Source organism: Stigmatopora argus, chromosome 3 (assembly GCF_051989625.1).
Source record: "Stigmatopora argus isolate UIUO_Sarg chromosome 3, RoL_Sarg_1.0, whole genome shotgun sequence".
Lineage (NCBI taxonomy): Eukaryota > Metazoa > Chordata > Actinopteri > Syngnathiformes > Syngnathidae > Stigmatopora > Stigmatopora argus.
Genome location: NC_135389.1, coordinates 4,067,668 through 4,091,243, shown reverse-complemented (window position 1 = coordinate 4,091,243; position 23,576 = coordinate 4,067,668). Strand labels below are relative to the sequence as shown.

General features: G+C 40.0%; 2 protein-coding genes and 1 long non-coding RNA gene across 4 annotated transcripts in view; 2 read left to right on the top strand and 1 right to left on the bottom strand.

Annotated features, from left to right (window-relative positions):
• The window catches only part of znrf1 (zinc and ring finger 1), a 29,732-nt gene extending 24,143 nt beyond the window's left edge, over nt 1–5,589 (top strand). The window contains exons 4-5 of one of the 2 annotated variants that reach the window (XM_077596542.1): nt 2,344–2,434; nt 4,218–5,589. In XM_077596542.1, the coding sequence (XP_077452668.1) occupies nt 2,344–2,401 (58 nt within the window). In that variant the 3' untranslated portion in view covers nt 2,402–2,434; nt 4,218–5,589. The remainder of the gene's footprint in view (nt 1–2,343; nt 2,435–4,217) is intronic. The other variant, XM_077596543.1, reaches the window with a different exon arrangement.
• Nucleotides 5,590–13,453: 7,864 nt separating this feature from the next.
• Nucleotides 13,454–18,417, bottom strand: LOC144071789 (uncharacterized). Its single transcript, XR_013299732.1, has 2 exons — nt 17,630–18,417; nt 13,454–16,668 (listed from the first exon to the last, which is right to left on the bottom strand). It is a non-coding gene; the product is annotated as an uncharacterized LOC144071789 (long non-coding RNA).
• A 1,424-nt stretch (nt 18,418–19,841) lies between these two features.
• gins3 (GINS complex subunit 3) overlaps nt 19,842–23,576 on the top strand; it is a 9,631-nt gene continuing 5,896 nt past the window's right edge. The window contains exons 1-2 of the mRNA XM_077596856.1: nt 19,842–20,559; nt 21,148–21,381. Of these exons, the coding sequence (XP_077452982.1) occupies nt 20,389–20,559; nt 21,148–21,381 (405 nt within the window). The 5' untranslated portion in view covers nt 19,842–20,388. The remainder of the gene's footprint in view (nt 20,560–21,147; nt 21,382–23,576) is intronic.

The following is a 23,576-nucleotide window of genomic DNA, read 5'->3' as shown; positions in this document are numbered from 1 at the left end:
ATTTGAACCCTGGACCCCGGAACTGTGAGGCCGGCGCGCTAACCACTTATCCCCCGGGCCACCCTTTACTCAAGTTAATAAGTTTTATATTTTTTCATCGTTTTCATAACATTTGCATAAAATGAGAAAACTCCTTGATATCAAGTAAGAAAAGAATTGCAGGGTGTCCTCAAATGAGGAGGGTGGGTTAAAATGTTTTTTTCAATAAGGCTCCTGTTTGAGGACAGGTATTTAGAGGAATTTTAATAAAGTGTTAGGTTCACCAAATTCCCAAATGCACGCACAAATAAGAGGAAAAGACAGTCTTCTGGAATTCAGTTCTGCCCTTACGAATATTTTCTGTTGTTTTATTATGTTCGAGTGCCCTGATTTATCGCTCAACTCCACGTGGAAACACAAGTGAGACGTCAAAGGTGAAAACAAATGAAGGTCTGGAAGTATTGTGGAGTCTCTGTGGTGGATCCAGGTGCAGTTCGAGGTGTTCGGGATTTGCTTTATTTTGTCCACTCCAAGCAGTCCAGGGCGTTTTGGATTCTCTTTGTTTAGTCTAACCAAGGTTTTCAGGAGCAAAGCAAGTGTGATACTAAGAATGATCTGCAAAGCAAGTGTGATACTAAGAATGATCTGCAAAGCAAGTTTAATAGTTAAGCAAAACATATTCTTCATTGCAAGCAAATATATAATAATATGAAATAAAACCCTGACAAAAAATAAGAAAGAAAACGACAGAGAGACTTCACTTGGATTTTTTGTGGGTCGGCTCAGTGTTGTCCTGCATCTCATAATCGCTCATTTTGGCTGTGTTATCATCCTTTTGCTGTCATGCCCTGTGTTAGCTCCTCTACAGCTAATCATGAAATAAATAGCTGTTTGTTCCTTAACATCTTCTTCATCTACTGATTGTTGGTCTGGAACTCGCATTCATGTTGCACCAGCCGTGTAAATTTATCGAATTTTATCGAAGGTTTCTATTGTCATTGTTGACAAAAATTATTTGACGATAATTACCATCATCCCATCATCACTCAGTTTTTGTTAGGTAACTCCATTAGCATTAATGTTATGTAAGCTACTTGTATACCAGTTTCCCATTGCCATTAATTATCTCATAATAAGAACACGTGTGGCTCAAATAGCACTTGTCGGAAAAATATCACAGCCCTGATTATGTGATTTGATCCTCTTCCTCCAGAAAACAATGTAAAATGTCAAAAAAGCCCTTCTTTCGAATCCATACTTTCTTCTTTTTCTGCTTCCTTTTGTACTTACTTGTCATCTATCTTGACTTTGTTTCTTTCATTATTCTTTTCATCATTGTATTGTTTCTCGCCGCATTTAGTTTGTTTTGTTTCAAATGTGTGAGATCAACTCGAAGTTTGTCATATTTATCCCCTTCTGTGATTATTTGTTTCTCAATTCTTCACCTACGTTTACTTGGGGGAAAGAGATGATAAGATATAGAAACATCACTAGAGAATTTTTTTTTAAACCAATGTAGTTTGGTTCTCTTATCTGTTTCTACCACTTTTTAGGTGTTGCTCAAATATTCTTTGCTCACTATCTCTCTCTGTCTCTCTCTCTCTCTCTCTCCTTCTCTCCCACTCTCCATCTCTCTCTCTCTCTTTCTCTCTGACTATAGAAAATTTTTGCTTATATAGGACCCTTAAAGTAAGGAGAAAAATAGAAGCTCAAATTGCTCTCACAATTTTGCTTTGGGCAGTGGGAATATTGATTGATTGATTTATTTGATAAGGGACAGCACATATTAATGAACATATTTATATTCATGTTAATTAACAAGTATATGAAAATATGTAAGATTGTATCCATGGGCTAATTTCCATCTTTAGTCCCCTGTGTTAGTACAAGATAAACGATGACACACACTAGACACATACACACGCACACGTAGCACAATTTTAGACAGCGTCGTGATCGCAATTTTGTTCGTCTAACAGCCAGGCTTTAAGATGATTGGCGAAGAGGTTCAAAGATCCACGGTATGTTAATTGGTATTGAGTTCCAGGTATGTGCTTATGTCCAGGTGGTGAGTACTCAGGAAATAATCCTAGTTGCGGGCTCCTATGTCAATGATGGAGGACGGAGCTGCTATTGGGTCCACACCCCAAATTAGGACACAACTGTCAAAGCCAAACAGATAAATCTGGCACATTAATGCACACTTGGGAAACGCATTACACCAAACCTCAGTTTTGTGGATGATCTTCCAAGTGTATCCAAAAATGTAGTTACTTCAAAATGTATACATGTATTATGAGCTCGTATAGATATATCATTCACAATAGTGGGTGTTTTTGTGTGGTTGCGTTTGCATGTTTACAGCTGTATAGACTCATGGTTCGAGATCAATCGGTCCTGCCCAGAACACCCGTCTGACTGAGTGACCACAGCCCCACTGTCAATACTGTTCAAGGTGAGGCACCCACATAAATACTATGACTACAAAGGTGAGAATGAGAGTCTTACTGTTACACAGACTTTAGCGTTTTTGTTCACATCCAAGACTCTTGCTATTAACACCCTGTTGTAACCACGACAGGTTTTCGGATATGTGCACACCCAGGGATTTGGCGCTGCTCACCCACTGTATTACATCACCCTTGATAATTAGCAATGACTGCTGGGTGGGCTCTATTCTGTCGCTTGTTGTATCTTTGTTGTTGAGAAGACCACCACAGTCATCCCGTCTACAAACTCGATTCACAAAATTAAATAATTTGGGCAGATGTTACTGATCTGAATTATGAGGGGTTAAGTTTGAGCTTCAGACAGTAAAAAAGGGAAATGTGTGGTTTTTCACTGTGTATGTAAACTTCAACTTGCTTTACCTGTAATGATTCTGTGTATAGTACAGGGTATCCCCAAAATTCCCTTCAGCATATGATCACTCATTAATGGCATCCAGGCTAAACTTCGATTTTGAAGAAAGGACATTTATTCTAAAATGCTGTTGGAAGTATGACAATGCAGTTCAAATGTGAACTTAAAGTTATTAGCTTCATGAAAATTTAAAAAATGTGTTTCTCTCTTTCAGTTTTATTAAATTGAATTTTGGAATATTTTCATTATTTTTTAAATATTTCAATATATTACCGGTTTTATTATTTTTTACTAATATTTCCATTTTTATGGCGTACGCCTACTATATACAGAATCACGACGAGTGTCGTGATGTACTTGGTATGTGTTATTTGTATCAACCTATGGTTTAAATAGTTGTGCTTCCGTATTTTGGCAAAGAAGGAGCCGATATTTGTTTGCTGCCTTTCTTTTTCATAATCAGCCTCAGGCCTGCTGTCGCCGTATAAATCTTTCTCCAAACTTCAGACTCCATTCAATTGAATTCAAATAAAGAAAAGAAAGAGGACACAGGACAAATGGAAAATCAAAAAGAAAAAAAGGAAAATGGAAATACCTCCATAAAACACCTGTTCAGAACAGCGCTCTTAGTGCCTTGGGTGAATTGTATGTAAAACTGACCACAATACGATATGTCCTTGCCTGTTATAGACACATTTTCTCCCATAAACAAAACATCCTATGTTGTCATAAGGAGGATAGAACTGGTGTAACCCGGAAAAAAACATATAAAGCAACTTTGCACCTCAGAAATGTAAGACATGCATTCTGCACGTTGTTTCCCTGGAATTACAGTCATACCTCTACTTACGAATTCCTCTAGGTACAAGATTTTCAGGTTACAAAACCTTTTGAGATGCAAACGAGTGCCTCAAGATACGAAAAAAAGATCCAAGTTGTGAAAACGTCATTACATTTCCGTTATTTTATTTAGATTTTTTTTGCAGGTGCACTGCTTCTTGCTTGCCAATTTCCCTACACTCTACTGGTTCGTGTTGTGCCTGTTTGCACTCTTGCCGTGACTATTTGTGTATTCATGTTGTGGCAGTTTGCATTTGTGCAAAGCATTTTGAATTGGCGTTCTTGTGGCAATTTTCATTTTGGTTTGTTTGTTTGTTTGTTTTTTGCAAAGCATTTGAACTGCTGTTCGCCTGATACTTCTCAGCCACCGTAAAAGAAATGTTTTAAGTTGTACAGAACGCCACTTAGATGCAGTATTAGAATTATTTTCTTTAATTTACTTTGCTATGTTCAGCAGGCTTTATGAAATCATGAGCTTGCATTTGTATAAGTGTTTACCTAGAAACTTACAGACATTTTTCTCTCTTTTTCCCTAGGATGACTCATGGTTAGGCCATTAACATCTGAACAAAGGTGGAAACAAATCCGAGGAAACAATCAAAGAAATATGTATATTAGAATATATTACCCTAAAATGAGAACTATCCACAATGAAGCGCCCCAAATATTTGCCATCTAAAATGTGGCTCACTATGAGACTGGCCTTTTCCCCAGAGACCTTGCATCTGCTATCAAGACTAAAGACAACCTGAACAGTCCTTCAAAGAGCTTCAGCTGCCTCATCTCCCTCCCTCAATTTGTGTGTGGCCACTTGTCTCCCTCATGGTTAAGGTCTTCCTTCTTGTCAGGCTGGAGGTCTGCCAGTTTTTTTTCTAGTCCTTTCCATGGCCTTAACTTGTAAACAGAAGCAGGCTGACCAAAAGGGCAACTAAGTAGGGAAGAGGGAAAAGCAGAAGAAAGAAAAATCGCAATGAAAATGACCACTGTAACGTAACAATATTTAATTGATCACTTTTACCATCCTTTGCCCCAATGTGAAAACATCCTTTTTTTCCCCACAACTTGTACCCTGTTCCCTGCATCTATGCCAAACGATAAATGAAATACTCCTTCAATTCTGAGCTTCATAGGTCTGATTTGGAGAAATGTCAATGGTATTGAAAAAATGGAGGTCGGATTAGAAATATTCTGAGCTTGCTGTTTCCGTTTAATAGAGAATAAAAAAGGCCAGCAATGTAGTACACCTCTCTGATTTTGTAACATTGAGACAATGTAATATCAGGCTTTTGTGCAATGTGTATATGAGTGAAAGGTTAGAAGCTGACTGGGAGAGTGCTCTATGTGCCTGTGTGTTGATCTGTGTATTGGAATGTTTACAGCCTTGATGTTCCATCTGTGTGACTGGCAGTCCTCCCTTTACTTTGCTGATGTTTACAGCTACTAAGAAGCAATGTGGCATAATGTACACTTTACTCATGTACCTCTTTTGGTTTGTCTTACTTTTTTTAGACTAGCCTGTTTTTCATATGGTTCTTTTCTTTTGAAAGCGTGAAGAGTATGACTACTCTAAATGTGTGCCACTCTCTGTGCGTATGATTCAAAAGATGCTTTTTGATCTATGCTACTGTTCCCGCTAGCGTAGGTCTGACTGTGTTTGAGGCCGACCTGGAAATGTGAGCCCCTAGGACCCAAAAATAGACTGTGGTCCCACTGTAGATCTACTTAAAGGGGCTCAATTGCTTATTTGCTCATATTTAACAATATTTGTTTAATATTACAATCCTGTGAGAAGTTACTCACGTTTCACAATGCCAATAATTGATTTACAAAGATGACTACAAAGAAAAAATGCTTGAACAAGGCTACTGTAAACAAATGGTGGAATAAATTGTGCTAGATGATATTTCATTCATACGTACTGAGTTTTTTATTTAGTACTTTAAATGTGTATGCAGGGCTGCAAACTACTCCGGAATTTCAGGAGTTTCTCCAGAAATGCAACGCAAACTCCGGGACTCCGGACAATCTCCGAAAAATCCAGAAATCCGAAAAGATTTTCTCAAAAAAAAAATAATAATAATTAAGCAGCCATTTCGTAAAAGTACCAAATTTCCAATTTAAATGCCTCGAAATTCACGCCATCGCTACGGTTTCCGCCATCTTGATTCAACTGCACTGTAAACCGGAAGAATTCGGTAAGACGAGTGCATTGTGATTCATCCGAGTTACAAGTTCTGATGAATGATTCGTCTTGTGCGATTTCAGCGTGGCAATTGATTCAGAATCGATTGCATAGGTAGCCTCTATCGCTTTAACATTTGCGTTTTAGTTTTTGTTCATAAGGGAAGTAAGTATTATTAAGGCTAAACCACCGGTCTTTTGTTTTGAAACAAATCCTATCATTTCCGGGGTTGTTCTAAAGGAAGTAGGAGTACTACACAGTACTGGTAAGTCTTATCAATATGCCTGCTATTAAGTGCAAAATGGATGGCAATTTGGATGAAACTTCTAATACGAAAACACAGACACTCGCAGAAGTTTATTGGTTCGTATTTGTTGGAATAATGATTCAAACCTTTTAAATCATTATTAGTAATATTTAATTAAAAAAGGAAAAACATCTTTCAACAAACTCTGCCTACAACTTGCAAGGAAAATGCCATGGGACGCCGTCTTAGTCCCCAGTGCATTCTGACGAGCTGCATACTCTTCGGTACATTTAGCGGCACATAACCAAAACATTCAAAGGTAATCTGATTTAAACAATTGCCATTGAAAGAAAAACACCTGCGTAAGAATTTGCAGTATGAGCATAATAATTTCTTTATAAGGTAAACTGCCGGTGTCCCAGACAAAACAATTTATGAGTCCTTCGTAGATCTCCCAGTAAACAGTCCTTGGAGGGTGAGGTGTTATGTCAACAAGCTGGAGCCAGCAGGGTGACCTCGAGTTTGTCCCAGTCTTATACAAAAGTAATTAAAATGCCTTATTACTTATTAAAAATGCTTACAACACATATAGAATATTCCATAATAATTCTAACAGTATTCAACGAAATATCCCATGTTGAATCCGTCTCCAAAAGAACCGACATTTGCACATTGCACAACATGCAAGTGCGACTTCAGCGTAACACGTTTTAATTACTGACTGTAAAACGCACGTATAAGGAGCCAAACACAAAGATAAACTTATTTTCATTACACTGTACTTTTTCAATAGTTTGCAAAAACACAATATTTCAATTACCGTATTTACTCGCATATAAGCTGCTTTTGTCGGACAAAAAATGATGACTGGATTGAGGGCACAGCTTATATGCGCATAAAAACATGACATGAACGAAACCGCAAGTTGCCGACGCCGTGCCCCGATGACGCAATAGAGCCGTGACGTTATGATGCAAGCAAATGCGCCCGATACGGTCATTTGCGTGAATCTCATTCACTCCGGAAATACTGAATAAATGGGACAAGGGTACTCCTGAAATGGGTGAAATGGGGTCTACGGAGGTTGGCAGCTCTGAGTGTATGTGTGGGTATTTTTACTCCAATATAAACGCACAATAGATAATGTAGTTGAAACCTGAGTTTTAAAAGCACCGTATAAAAAGACACTAATGCTGTGTTTTTATCAATTTCTGTTAGCCAGCGGTCCCCAACCACCGGTCCGCGAGCTAGCTAGTGCCGATCCGTCAGAGTAAAAAATATTGACGTTTTCAATCTCGCCCTCCTACTTGAAATAAGCAAAGTTGTAATAATAATAATAATGATCAACAATAACAACAACAATTACAATAATAATAATAATAAAAATAATAATAATAAATAATTGCTATTATGCTTGGGACTTTTTTTTGTCGTCGTGGGTGTCGTTCGTGCACCTTACCCCCCCACAATTTTGTCTTAAGTTGTTGCCCTCCCCATTAGCCAGTCCGTGAAAAAAGTTTGGGGACCGTTTGGATAAGCAATCCAACTGACATACACTGTATTGTTGTTTTAGTTCAGTGAAGATCTAGAAAATTGTTCATTTTGTTAAATTACAGAAAATAAGATGAGGATTTTTTTTAAATGACAAATTGTCATTCAAAGTCAAAATTTTACATTCAGAAGGATTATTATCCCTTTCGTAAAATGGGAAAACAGATCCTGGTTTCATGGAATCATCTGATTTGATTCTGACAACATTTGAATACAATAGGGATACATTAAGCTGACTTAGGCCTGAGGCGGGGGACACCCTGAATCGGTGGCACAAGGAGACGGACAACCATGCACACTAACACCCAGATCTAGGGACAATTTAGAGTGTCCAATCAGCCTACTATGCATGTTTTCGGAATGTGGGAGGAAACCGAAGTACCTGGAGGAAACCCACGCAGCCCCGGGGAGAAAATGCAAACTCCAAACAGATGGACATGACCTGGATTTGAACCCAGCTGCCCCAATGTGAGGCCGGTGCGCTAACCACTCATGCCACCAGGCCGCCGTATTAATGTCTTTTTTTAAAATAAATTCAAAGACTCCAAAATCAATAAAATAAGGGATGCTGATTGTAGTTCAGCCATTTACACTAGTATTTACTCATCCTCACAGGAGCCTATCCCAGTTGACTTCAGGGGAATGGCAGACTGGTGTCAAAATATTATCAAATATATATCCGTGCATTTTCTCGTAGTGCCTTCAACGGGTAAAATCCTCTTCCTAGCAGCATTTAATGATTAAATACAAATACTGGAGCTTTTCAGACATTACAACCGGGCCGGGGGGTGATTTTCCCGGGAAAAGACAGCGATGGACGTCAATGGCGAAACGGCAAAAATTGCACTAAAATGGGGTAAAATCCACTTCCAAGCAGCATTTAGTGATTAAATACAAACACTGGAGCTTTTCAGATATCAGAACTTGGCCCACATTTGAAATATTATTTAGGAATATAGCCATAGTTTACTCACCAAAAATCATTTTTAACTGTACACAATATCCATCCTCCTTTCTTTCTTCCTTCTTTTATATCGCCATCGAAGCTAATGCTGAAAGTCGAGCCTGTCCTGTCGTATTTCTGGCATAGTCCGTCTTGAAAATGGCTTTAAATCAACACAACAATATATTTGCAGCCCGCTCCAAATACAGTTTGGTAGCTAATCATAGTTGGTGAAAGCGATGATGTATCCCTTCGCCTGCGACAAGGCAATGTGGTGTTGCCAACTCGAAATCTGATTGGTTAAAGCAACAGTCTTATCGACACTTGTTTAAAGCGGCAGAGCCCGCAGAACTGATTGTGAAGGCCTTGAGGCAGATTTCTAACCCTGGCAACAAATAATGGCTGAAATGTGATTGGTTAAATGCTTCAATATGAAAACACACATCTGGAAGCAGTGCAACCAGGGGGGAAAGCAATGAAAGGAAGCTAACAGACAATATGGAATTATTTAATAAGTATTGATCGACAAAATATAATAAATGATTCAGATATTTCTTAGGCCAGCAGAGAAGGCCTTGAAGGCCCTGACGGCCGGCCACTGATATATATATATATATATATGGCGGCCGGTGCATTTTCTCGTAGCGCCTTCAACGTATCAATCCAACCCTCAAAAACTATTTTATGGCTATAAAACCTCTACTGCAGCTAGAGCTGCGACACATAAAAAATAATCAATAAATCAATGCACAAAAATGGGGTAAAATCCACTTCCTAGCAGCATTTCATGATTAAATTCAAATACTGGAGCTTTTCAGACATTAAAACCAGACCAGGGGGGCAATTTTCCCGGGAAAAGACAGCGATGAACGTCAATGGCGTACGGGCAAACATTGCCCGAAAATGGGGTAAAATCCAGCCGAAAACAGCATTTATTGATTAAATACAAATACTGGAGCTTTTTAGACATCAGAACCGGGCCCAGAGTATCATTTCCCCGGTAAAAAGACAGCGATGAACGTTGATACGTCCATACGTGAAATGACAAAAAATGCACTAAAATTAGGTAAAATCTACTTCCTAGCAGCATTTATTGATTGAATACAAATACTGGAGCTTTTGAGACATTACAACCAGGCCAGGGGGGTGATTTCGTCGGGAAAAGACAGCGATGGACGTCAATGGCGAAACGGCAAAAAATAAACTGGGGTAAAATCCACATCCTAGCACAGACAAACTAAGGCACGCGGGCCATATACGGCCCGTTAGGCCTTTTAATCCGGCCCGCCGACGTTGTCCAAATTATTATATATATTTTTTTAAAATGGGGTCAAAATACAGGAAATCATTGGATGACCTGCATGAGCAATTCTGCCGTCGGTTTTGTGATTTTGGAAAAATTGACAGCTGGTGTCATGTCCTTTCTCACAAGACCCGGAAACGGTTCCACAGGAGTTGCAGTTGGAACTGATTGATCTCCAATGTGACAAGTTCAACTCCCTGAAAGTCTCTGAGTTTTAGGCTTCATTAAGTGCAGCCAAATTTCCAAACATCCAGAAGATGGCACAGAGGATTCTGGTGTTATTTGGCTACACATGTGTGAACAGACCTTTAGTCTGATGAAAACCAAGAAAGCACCCCATAAATCCCATATGAGTGATGAGTATGTTCTTACTTCAGTCCTTTTTTTCTGTTTATGTTTCATATGTACTGTTAACGGATGCAGTTTTTATATGTATCGTATCTTGTGCTGACCCGGCCCGCCTGTCAAATTTTTAAAGCCAATGTGGCCCCCGGGCCGAAAAGTTTGCCCAACCCTGTCCTAGCAGCATTTAGTGATTAAATACAAACACTGGAGCTTAAATACAAACACTGGAGCTTTTCAGATATTAGAACCGGGCCCACAATTGAAATATTATTTAGGAATATAGCCATATTATACTCACCAAAAATTATTTTTAACTGTACCCAATATCCATCCTCCTTTCTTTCTTCCTTCTTTCCTATCGCCATCGAAGCTAATGATGAAAGTCGAGCCTGTCCTGTCATATTTTCGGCATAGTCCGTTTTGAAAATGGCTTTAAATCAGGGGTCTCAAACTCGCGGCCTGCGGGCCAACTGCGGCCCTCGGGACGATAATTTGCGGCCCCCGTCTTAATATGAAAGATTAATGTTCGTGCGGCCCGTAAGATTGATATGAATGACACTTGTTGTGTTCGGAGCTGAATGAACCAATCACGGTGAGGTATACGGCTCTGGAGGGCGGGACATCGGCCGGGCTGTCCAGTGCCTCGCTCACTCACTCATTCATTCCTCCAATCAGCTGGGCGGAGGAGAAGCCGTGAAGCCGATCACTCCGCTCGGCGCGCACACTCCTCCGCTGCTCTCAGCATAGAACTGAATGAGGCGCTATGATCCGTGATCCAGCCTGTGTCAGTGTCTGTAGCCATCTCCGCGAGTGAAACGGAGAAACGCAGAGCGAAAGTGCGCATGCGCCACAGACCCGCGCGACTGAAAGTGAAAGATCAACCCGAGACTCATTCCAAGTGGAAAAATATATTACAGAGCCCCAGAGATGTTTCTTTCAAAGCCTGCCATGAAGAGAAAGGTCGGTGATGAGCACAGACTGTTTCAAGAAAAGTGGGGAGTGCAATATTTCTTTGTTGAACACAGGGGCACCCCGACGTGTCTCATTTGCACTGAAAAAGTTGCGGTGCACAAGTAATACAATTTGAAACGTCATTATACTACGAGACATGCTGAGGAGTACGAAAAATACCAGGGAGATGAGAGAGCCAACCAGGTTGCCAGTCTTAAAACATGTCTTCTGAGGCAACAGGATTTCTTCAAGAAGGCTACCAAAGACAGTAATGCAGCAGTCGAAGCTAGCTACGCCGTTTGTGAGTTGATTGCTAAAGCAGGAAAGCCATTCACAGAATGTGAATTTATCAAAAAGTGCATATTACAGGCTGCACATATTGTCTGTCCAGAAAAGAAAAGTCTGTTCAACCACATCAGCCTTTCTGCCAACACCGTGGCAGAGCGCATTTCTCACCTGTCAAGCGACATTTATGATCAACTGTGTGAGAAAGCACAATGTTTCAGTGTATATTCAGTGGCTCTTGATGAGACCACAGACATCACAGACACTGCCCAGCTCGCAATATATATCCGTGGTGTTGATGACAATTTTAAAGTAATGGAGGAGTTGCTCACAGTAATTCCAATGCATGGCCAGACCACCGCGAAGGAAATATTTCACCAACTGTGTGATGCCATTAAGAATGCCGGTTTGCCATGGAAGAGCTGTGTTGGAATAACAACCGATGGAGCCCCATCAATGACAGGGAGGAAGAATGGACTGGTAGCACTTGTTCAAAAAAAACTGGAAGAGGAGGGTGTGGAGGAGGCCATAGCTCTGCACTGCATTATACATCAGCAGGCCCTTTGCAGCAGATGCCTGAAGTTTGACAATGTGATGTCTGTCGTTGTGAAATGCGTCAACCAAATCAGATCCAGGGGCTTAAAGCACAGAAGGTTCCGTGCTTTTTTAGAGGAAATTGAGTCAGAATATGGGGATGTGCTCTACTTCACTGAGGTACGTTGGCTCAGCAGGGGAAACGTGTTGAAGAGATTTTTTGAGTTGAGAGCAGAAGTAAAAGACTTCATGGAGATAGACGGGGTTGCTGTTCCTGTGCTAAGTGATCCCAAATGGCTCATGGACTTGGCTTTTCTTGTTGATATCACACATGAGCTTAATGTACTGAACAAGAAGCTACAAGGCCAGGGGCAACTTGTCAGTGCTGCCTATGACAACGTGAGAGCATTCTGCACTAAACTTGTGTTATGGAAAGCCCAGCTCTCTCAGACAAACCTTTGCCATTTCCCAGCATGCAAGGCTCTCGTGGATGCAGGCACACCATTCAGTGGTGAGAAGTATGTTGAGGCCATTTCGAAGCTACAGGAGGAATTTGATCACAGATTTTCAGACTTCAAGACACACAAAGCCACATTTCAAATTTTTGCGGACCCCTTCTCCTTTGATGTGCAAGATGCCCCTCCTGAGCTTCAAATGGAGCTCATTGACCTGCAGTGCAACTCTGCACTCAAAGCCAAGTTCAGGGAGGTGAGTGGAGAACCAGACAAGCTTGGGCAATTTTTGAGAGAGTTGACCCCCAGCTTCCCTGAACTTTCACGAATGTTCAAGCGGACCATGTGCCTTTTTGGGAGCACATACTTGTGTGAGAAGCTCTTCTCCACCTTGAACTTCAATAGGTCCAAGTACAGGTCCAGACTTACTGATGAGCATCTTCAAGCTCTACTGAGGGTCTCCACTGCTTCCTCCCTCAAGCCAAATGTGACTCAGCTATGTGAGAAGAAGCGCTGCCAGGTCTCTAGCAGCAAGGAGTAGGCAAGAGAAGCCGTGTTCAGAATATTTCATATTCAATGTTCCATTCAAGTTCAGAAAGTTAAAGGTTAAAGAGCTGTTAATACAGACATTTGAAACGGAATAAAAATAATTCATTTTCTCTACTTAGGCAGCCAGTGTATATCTCTCATTATTATTATTTTATTTTTGTATTACTGATTGATTGATTTTTTATTCGTCTTTAAGTTAATTTATCTAATTCATTATTTTTTGTAAAAAAATAAAGATATTTCATAACGTTGGAATGTTTTATCAGCGCTTTTCTTGTGGAAATCCTGATGCGGCCCAGTCTCACCCAGACTTGGCCTCTAGCGGCCCCCAGGTAAATTGAGTTTGAGACCCCTGCTTTAAATAAACTGTCCGGTCCACTATGAACATTCACAAGGTCGAACACAAATAAAGCACACCGAGACAGATGAGTGAGATTTTGAAGCTTCTGCAGAAGGAGAGTACGGAGGTGGTGGGTCCGACGACTCTACTTCTATAGAAAATATTTTACTTAGGGCAAGATTTCATGACATACAAATTCTCTGTTACAAAGATGCATCGCGACAGTGACACCGATGATGGTGGTGATACTGATGATGTTAAAGGCTACATATAAACATATAAACAACGGACATACCCTATTACAAAGATGCATGGTTTTGAAACCGATGGTTGTGATGTGGATGGTTTCTATGACATGGGCATGACACGGGTTGAAGGTGATGTCATAGATGTGAAACATTATTTGATTACTTTTCAAGATTATTTCACATTTCCCCCCTTAAGTAACTAAAATAATTTTTATTAATCACATCAATTTGTATCCCTCCTCTACGGGTTTTAAAATACAAACATCATCATCAGTTACTCTTCGCAGGGTATGGAAAATAACAAAATCACTTGTCAGGGCACCATCTTAATAGTCAAAACAAACGCATTTACTCAGAGGAGACGGTATACTGTATGTTGCTGCAAGCTACTAGCGTGTGCTGGATTCAAGGTATGCATCGCTTTACGGTGAGATGGGGTTGCGATAACAATGTAGCCGTTATGGCCAGGTGTCTTGCTGGTGACAGGAACGACATTTTTGTTTGTGTTATCAGTAGATCAGCAGTCCGCTGGCTGTAGGAGTCTGATGTGACCACGACTCCTCGCTTCTGGTCTCCAGGAATCACACCATGCGTCCTAGGGCCTTCTAGGGCCTGTGGGGTTTTCTCTTTATGGACACGTGGGGTGTTATCCCAAACTGTAGCAGTTTTTCCGCTTGAGGTGGCAAGTCCACTGAGGTGGCCACATCTCCCTCTGTCGTGGTGTACAGGTACTCCAATCGAACTAGTTGGGGTCCTAGTCGCTCGAACTGTTTAACAAATTCTGTTTCTGGCTTCGGCTGTCTTTGTCCCGGAGGGTGGACATGATTTCGGTTAAGTCTAACACTTCTGCTGGCGAGCAAGGGGTTTCTTTGTCCTCCTCATCACTTTCTTCAGTTTCCTCCTCTGTGTTAGGCTTCTGTTTCTCTTCCCTCTGGCATCATTCTTGATGTTGATGTTCAAGGTTGAACGGTGGGGGTCTCTGGTTCCCCCTGTCTGGATTTTTGCAGTCTCGAGCAAAGTGTCCTCTCTGTCCACAATTGTAACACTTGCCTTCTGAGTTTGCTCTTCTTGGTGGGCCGGGTCTTACTCGGCCTCTTCCTCTTCCACGTCCTTGTTGGTAGAATACTTCTGGTGACCCTTGGTTCATCAATGAGGCCATGGCTTGGGTCAGAGTATTGACTCCTGCGCTTGTCTGCTTTTGGCGGTGTCTCTCCTCAGCATGAATCACCCACTCCATTAGTTGATTCATTGGCATGGTTCGGTATGGGGCACAGTACTTCTTTACGAACCTTTTGATTGGGGCCTGGAGCCCTTCCAGGAACCCTTGTCTCAGTTGGGCTTGGTACACACCTTGGTCACTTTGGCCTTCCATGATCCCACTGTGAGTTTTGAACACTTCCTCAAATCTTGCTCTGAATTTATGAACTCCTTCACCTGGTTTCTGTTTTGTGGCCCTGATCTTGCCATAGCTTGGTGTGGGGCGCCACATGTCTATGGGAGGTCAAGGTTAGGTGGTTGTGCAGGTGAGTAGACGTCAGATGAGTGTTTCACGGACAAAGGTTTGGGAACCGTCCGACTTCCAGTCTATGTCTCGAAATACCTTGACCTGGGATTTGGGAATCCACGTCGACCTTTCAGCGATCTTTACTGCTTTGGGGGTGGTGATTGAACCACGAATGGGCCTTCCCAGTGTGGCAAGGACCAGGACTTCCTTTTTATGACTCGAATCGGGATGCCCTCGTTTGGGCCTGAGGTTATGTCTGTAAACAAAAATTTTAAAGTGGGTATTTACACCAACTTACACCAACCTCTGGGCATGTCCATTTGTCCATCATTCCCCCCTGTTGAGACATGGCTCCTCCCATGGCTCAATTTTGGAATAGATTTTTTTAACTAATCATAATAAAAATAGGAAAAATACAAAAAGCAAACAGGCTGCTTTCTCCTCAGGAAAACAGCTTTCCAGTTCTCTGCAACAGCTACATTCACATCAATTAATATCCAGAAACAAATGCACACATTTATAATTCTGAAAAGAATTGAACCCACTAAAATGTAACCACCCCTTGTTTGTCAAGGTTAATATTTTTAGCATAACTGTCCTTTAGAGCAATTAAAACTCATTACTTATAAAATGCACATTAATCAAGTCCCAATTCATTCAATAATGTGTATCGCGTTGCATATTGAAAATATCCCAATTTAGTAGTCTTTTTTTATCAAATGTAACATTCCATTGTCTTTGGAGTTTGTCTATCGTCTCCCATAAAACTTTCTTAATCAATATTTTCCTAATATTTTCTTAATTTTTCAATAGTCAGACATGAAATTAAAATCTAGTTACATTTCTATCCATTGTAGTTTCTTTTTTCTTTCTGATCATATACTCTCTGTAACAAGGTTTAGTCTCAATTGAAACGCTTTCACCCCTTTTTTATGGAGACAACAAAACCAATACAAAAAGTTCCCTATGGTTTATGGCATTGATCCTTGAGCAATAATCTATAGCATTGCTCCCCGAACAATAATCTCTCCAATCAATATTGGAGTGCTTGCCATCAACGTCTGATCATGTCAAAAAGTTTATCTTACCTGTCTCCTCAAACGTTTCAACTGAGAGGACCTTCTTACAGTGCAAAGGTGGATCCGCATCCTCCTTTCCAGCTTGTTTTGGCCAGTTCCAATCGTGAAGTGAATAATGGCGATTTATATGGTCTACCAAATAGGATTTGAACTCGTTATGTACGCGCAGTGATTTCATAACGAAATATGGAACCTTTTGCCAATCCCGTCAATTACTTTGTTAACACAATTTGGGTGCCATTATTACTATAAATCAATTGTTCTTTGGAATTCCATATCATGATATCTGCTCAATTGATTATATCTTGGTGGCCAGCCAATCAAAAACACAAAAAGACAGACAACCATTCACGCTCAGACTCATAATCAGACATCGGTGTTCTGCAAATTTCCATCACCGGTGAAGACCGCAATCCCAAGTCTGGGCTTGTTGGCAGCTCACCTCCTTTTGCTGACCTATCAGCACCAATCATTCTCAAAAGAAATAGGTTAACATCATTTGGTTGACATCAATTGTTTGATGCTAATACAATACGTGATATTCTAATAGTCATTAATATGACCTACGCTAAAGCATATTTCATCTGCTGATGGGCAAAACAAGATGTACATCCCGTGCACTGAACATACATGATGTTTATTTCATCCCAGGGAAATCATGCCTATCCTAAATTAATTATTTTATCTAACCCTGCTATTTACCTAATAATTTGGATAAATGCCATTTCTGCATTGTCTTCATGTTTGATATCATTAATAATTTGGATGAATGCCATTTTTGCATTATCTTCATGTTTGACATCATTAATGTTCAAAATTATTCTTAATACTTAAGTCTAAACCGCAAATCACTCTCATTTTGCTAAAATAGCTAAATTTTGCTATCTGAATTCCTATTGAATTTCTCATCCGTTTTGTTTACTCAAGATAAGAGCCATTTTCTGTAGCTCACTATTAACACAATTAAAATCTACAATAAGTAAATTAGAGAAAATAACCTTCTATGTCATAATAATGTCAATTTTCTCATCCCTTTTTTCTCTAACCAGCTCTCTATGACTTTGTCTCTTAGCGGAGTCCCTAACTCAATTAACACGCCAAGACCACTTTGTCTTATCTTATGGCTGTATTTTACGCTATTTCTCTCTAGGGACGTCCCATCCTAATTTATTATCTCTTTAATACTTATTTTGTTATCTTATTTATCCGCCCAAGTAGCCTCTTTAGTCATTTGTTTTCTTATTTTGCGCGGCAATCATTGTTTTATAAGTGCGTCGCAACGCACCTGGTTTTATCTATTTCCCCCTATGAGGATTACGCATGCTATCAGTTATTATTCTATTTTTCTTATATTGAGCTCTGTTTTACTCACTCTTTTGGCACGGTATTTCTATACTTTTACTCTATTTAAACACAATCTTTGAAATCTGTATACCTCTACGTATTTCTCCGACCACACAGAGACGTTTCTCCGACCACACAGAGACGTTTCTCCGACCACACAGAGACGTTTCTCCGACCACACAGAGACGTTTCTCCGACCACACAGAGACGTTTCTCCGACCACACAGAGACTTTTCTCCGACCACACAGAGACGTTTCGACACACAGACGTTTCGAATTAATTTTAACCAGCGCCTTACCGTCTCAGGTGCTTATTCCTGGTTCGATGAGATTCGTCACTGGACCTCGGGGCGACGGGGTACCAATCCCTAATGGCCCCTTCCCTCAATGGGGGATGGCTGACGTCAGTTGTGCTTGGCCTCTCGATTCCCCGTCGTCCCGATGACACAGATCTTGAATCCCGGGTATTGTCGGCACCAAAATGTCCGGTCCACTATGAACATTCACAAGGTCGAACACAAATAAAGCACACCGAGACAGATGAGTGAGATTTTGAAGCTTCTGCAGAAGGAGAGTACGGAGGTGGTGGGTCCGACGACTCTACTTCTATAGAAAATATTTTACTTAGGGCAAGATTTCATGACATACAAATTCTCTGTTACAAAGATGCATCGCGACAGTGACACCGATGATGGTGGTGATACTGATGATGTTAAAGGCTACATATAAACATATAAACAACGGACATACCCTATTACAAAGATGCATGGTTTTGAAACCGATGGTTGTGATGTGGATGGTTTCTATGACATGGGCATGACACGGGTTGAAGGTGATGTCATAGATGTGAAACATTATTTGATTACTTTTCAAGATTATTTCACATAAACACAACAATATATTTGCTTGTGCAGCTAAGTTAGCGCACTGAAAGTGGTGCGCACACACCATTTTCCAGGCTATAACAGGCTTGCTAGCTTCGGAGTTGACCGCCCTTTCTTAATGATGTCCATTTTTTTCTGGAAAAGTCAGTCTGGAAAATAGCTTTGTGAGCAAATCTGAAACAGAATCCATTTGTTTTTGCCTCTGTTTTTGCTGTGAGTCGGCCATTGTGGGTGGAGTTTGCGATCTCTGGCTGCCTCACTATGGCTTTGGCCGGCCTACTAGCCAATCATAGTTGGTGAAAGCAATGACGTATCCCAGCCAGGAAAATGCTAATGCGTATGAAAAAGCATTGTGGGTTTGCCAACTCGAAATCTGATTGGTTAAAAGCAACAGTCTAGTTTAATGCAGCAGAGCCCACAGAACTGATTGTGAAGGCTTTTAGGCAGATCTGATCTGGCAACAAATAATGGCTGAAATGTGATTGGTTAAATGCCTCAATATGAAAACACACATCTGGAAGCAGTGCAACCAGGGGGAAAAGCAATGAAAGGAAGCTAACAGACCATTTGGAATAATAAGTATTGATGGACAAAATATAATATGATTCAGATATTTCTTAGGCCAGCAGAGAAGGCCTTGAAGGCCCTGACGGCCCGCCACTGATGTATATATATATATATATATATATATATATATATATATATATATATATATATATATATATATATATATATATATATATATATATATAAAGAGTCCACTCTTTCTATGACTTTAAATCCAAGCGCCAAGTACTTTGTCCTTAAACTGAGATAATTAAAGCTATGGCAACAAGTTAACAGGCGATCACCCTTTACAGATTTGATGACAGAGAAATAAATGCCCCATGGTTTGCTGGCCACCGATCCAGGGTTTGCCCCGCCTGATGGGATACTTGGCTGGGATAGGCCACAGCACCCCCTGCAACGATTGTGCATAAGCGATAGGGAACCTGAATGATTAAAATAGATGTCTTTACTAATCAGTTTAAAATGTGATAAATGAAAGGGGAAAAGGGGACTGCATATTAAAGGCCCCCTATCACATCTGTCTATGGGCGTTGGAATGTTTGGGGTACTTTACTGAATGTCATCTTTTGGATTTCAATGTACCACAACCCATAGTTAATTTCTTTGTAAAATAGACCAGTGGGCGCAAAAAAACCCAGTTTTTCTTCCAAAATATTCATCATAATACTGTCACAATGAAATTTCCCGAATACGGGATGAATAAAGTTATCCAATCCAATCCAATAATACAGTTTTGGTTATACGAAGCTGCTTTTTATTCCACATCCCATATCAAGGGGGCAGTAATACACCACACAATATTGTGTGCCAACCATTGATGACAGAAGAAGAAAACGTCTGCACAGTTCTCATAGACATGTGATAAAACAAACGCCTTATTCAGGTCAAACTCTTTTGCTGGTTCTTTTGCCATATTGGACGTGGCAAAGCGTCGCTATCATGGACCTTAATCGTTGATGTTTGGAAATTTAGCAACTGATTTGCACTCCAATCAGATTTATGTTATTAATATCAGGGTGATTTTTTTTAAGTGTAATTTTCCATAGTAACATAATTTTAACTGATTGCGGTTATAGTACAGTGTCATTAATTACCGAATGTGCAGAATAGCAAATGAAAGGTACGGAAAAAAAATAAGTACTTATTTAAATTTCCACACTAACGACTTTGAGTCATTTTAATTTCCTAGCTATTTATTTCTCTTATTACGTAAAACATATGTGACACACCCAATATGACGGATGCACTGTAGTTCCTTATCTAGTCAATGTTGCCGAACTGGGCGCCAAAAGACTCGGAAGCGCTTAAGGTTTAAACTCATCTCATGCGGATTGTTTTAACAATTGTGCGTATCTTTTGGATATCTGTTTTAATTACGGCTGGCTTTGTTTAAAAAATGGAGTCCCAGTCGTATCTTCCCATTCAGCCCGGTGTGTGCATGGAAGAGAACTTCTTTTCCTTGGACGATATTTTGCTTTCACAAGAGCGAATTCCCATACGCACAGAAGTTACCTTTCCTCGGCTTGGCTTTCTTGAGAAATCGGGTGACTCGCCGGATATTTCAATGGTAGGCAACCATGTAATGACGATTTATAAAACTCTCCCTTCAAATCAACTGAATACTGAAATGTCGTGAATTTATACAACTTCTGAAATATAACGTAACCTTACAATTAGAAGTGGGCGATATGGAAAAAAATGTTATCACGATAAGAAAAATTATCAGTCGGTATCAATAATTATCATGATAACTATCACATCCTTTTTTGTTTCAAATTTGGAACTTCAAACTTCTGTGAATAAGTAAATACATTACTTTCCTCCTGATTCAAATACGAAGGTAAATATGTTACCTTACTTTATAAGAAAAGATAATATGATGGTTTTAAAAAGTATTTTTGTTGTTCTAATAAGATAAGACAACTCCCTTCTTACACTATGAAAAGTAAAGAATAAAACCTGCAGAAATTTTGACATGCGTCTTTATTTTTATACCTTTACCTTAAAACCAAAAGTTTTAACATTTTTGTAGAATCTGATGATAGTAATAATAACATTCAGAAGATGGGATGCAATCTAAACGACCACTGTATGTGGATAAACATTGTGAATTCGGGTTCTGACATTGATAAACCTGTACATTTCTTCTTGATAGGGTACCAAAATGGAGTTTCCTTTGTGGCTGTCCAAAGGTTTATATGAGCAGAACAAACGATTGCTGTCAGTTGAGCTACCTAAGGTTTATCGAGAAGGCTGGAGGACTGTGTTTAATGCAGACCCCAATGTAATGGATTTACATAAACTAGGACCTTACTATTATGGCCTAGGATCCCAGATGCTGCGCTTTGATAATCCAGAAAACCCAGAGATAGCACAGACATTACTGCAGGTAAGGTTGTTATAGCATTCTCCATCTCTATTTACTCTTTTTCTTACTTTGTTCTGTAGTCATGATGATGTGTTTATTACACAAAAATGAATCTAATACAGTCATACCTCTACCTACCAATGCCTACATGTATGAAATTTTCAGGTTACAAATTTTTTGTATGCAAATGAGTGGCTCGAGATACAAAAAAGATCCAAGTTACGAAATCCTCCAAAAGTAATTGCATTTCTGTTGGAATAATGATTAATACCATTTAATCATTATTAGTAATATTTAATTAAACAGGAAGACATCGTTAACATACACTGATTAGAACTTGCAAGGAGAAATCACTCATAACGCGGCTTCGTTCAAAAGTATTTCTGATGTGTGGCATACTCATCTCTCTATTTAGTCGCGACATACTGAAAACATTTAATGTAATCTGATTCAAAACAATTGCATAAGCTAACCAAATAACACCCTTAAGGTCAAAAAACAACTGCTCATATTAGATCGAAACCAAAACACCTGCGTAAGAATTTGCAGTATAAGCATAATAATTTCTTTATAAGGTAAACTGCCGGCGTCCCAGTCAAAGCAATTTATGAGTCCTTCGTAGATCAGCATCCTTGGCCTGGAACAAGGGGTTTGTTGCCGTCAATAGTCCTGAAAACAATTAACTGGCCTCGAAAGCAGCTGTGGGGGAAAGTGTCCTCTTGTTTGGTCCAACATAAAACATAAATTAATTTATAGCTTTATTACCTATTAAAATGCTTACAAAACATATAGAAACATCCCAGAATAAACCCAACAATTTCCATATCCATTATTTTGAAAATATTGTTGCGGATGCATTGATTCTAACTTTAGAACATCACTACCCTCTACTGGGCTCGCATTTCATCGCTCTCATTCTATCTCATCTAATGACAAGAACACCATTCAATTCAATTCAATTGGCTGTTTCACAGCAACCACTATCCATGTTTCAAGATTCTCTGTTACATAACTGTCCACCTCGACTAAATGCTCCCCTTATTAATGATTGCAATTCCTTTTATTAAGTGATTATAAATCGTACAAATGCAACGCGGCACATATTTTCACACACACTCACTCACACACACACTCATAGGGCACACGTAAAAGTCAAAAATGTACTACAAGTTGACGGCTTTCGGCCCTGGTAGAACAGGCTCTTGCCGCCATCTGGCAGACAAACACGGTATTACATCTCCCAGTATAACGGCCACGGGGGGAACTATTTCTGCGGCACAGGGCACATTTTCATATGCTTTATTTATTTTAAGAGATTGATAAATCATTTTCTGGGGCGCCCTGGTGGCGCGAGTAGTTAAAAGTTCACTTTTCAGGATGGCCATAAAAGAGAATTCTATTTCTACATACTCCTCAAACTGATATTGTGTGCTAGTTTGTTTTGGTATCCTACTGATGCTTTGGGTTGATTGAATTGAATTGCTGAATTGCTTCTCATATCATATATGTACATTTTGCTTGATTGATTTGAGGTGGGGCGAGTGGTTAGCGCGTCGGCCTCAGCTCTGGGGTCCTGGGTTCAAATCCAGCTCATGTCCATCTGTGTGGAATTTGCATGTTCTCCCCGGGCCTGCGTGGGTTTCCTCCGGGTAATCTGGTTTCCTCCCACATTCCAAAAACATGCACGCTAGGCTGATTGGACACTCTAAATTGCTGCTAGGTATGGGTGTGAGTGTGAATGGTTGTCCATCTCCTTGTGCCCTGCGATCGGCTGGCCACCGATTCAGGGTGTCCCCCCAACTCTGGCCCGGAGTCAGCTAGGATAGGCTCCAGTACTCCCTGTGACCTTAATGAGGATGAAGCGGTTCAGAAAATTAGATGAGATAAATCATTTTCTTACAATTTTATTTCATTTTTGTGTGTTTCCTCTCACATCTTTCATACAAAATTGGGACACTTTGACCAATTTTACAGGTTTTAGTTGGTAGTTGTGTGAGGACTGTGGAACGAATTAGAGAATTTACATATTAAGTACACCTACTTACGAAATTTTCAGGTTACGAAAAAAGTCTAGGAACCAATTAATATCGCAAGTAGAGGTACGACTGTATCTTGAATTTGAAAAAAAATCATATTTTAATTTACATTAAAGTAGGGTTCGGTCAATGCGCATATGAAACTGTTGGGGTTCGGTAGCTCCTAAAAGGTAAAGAACC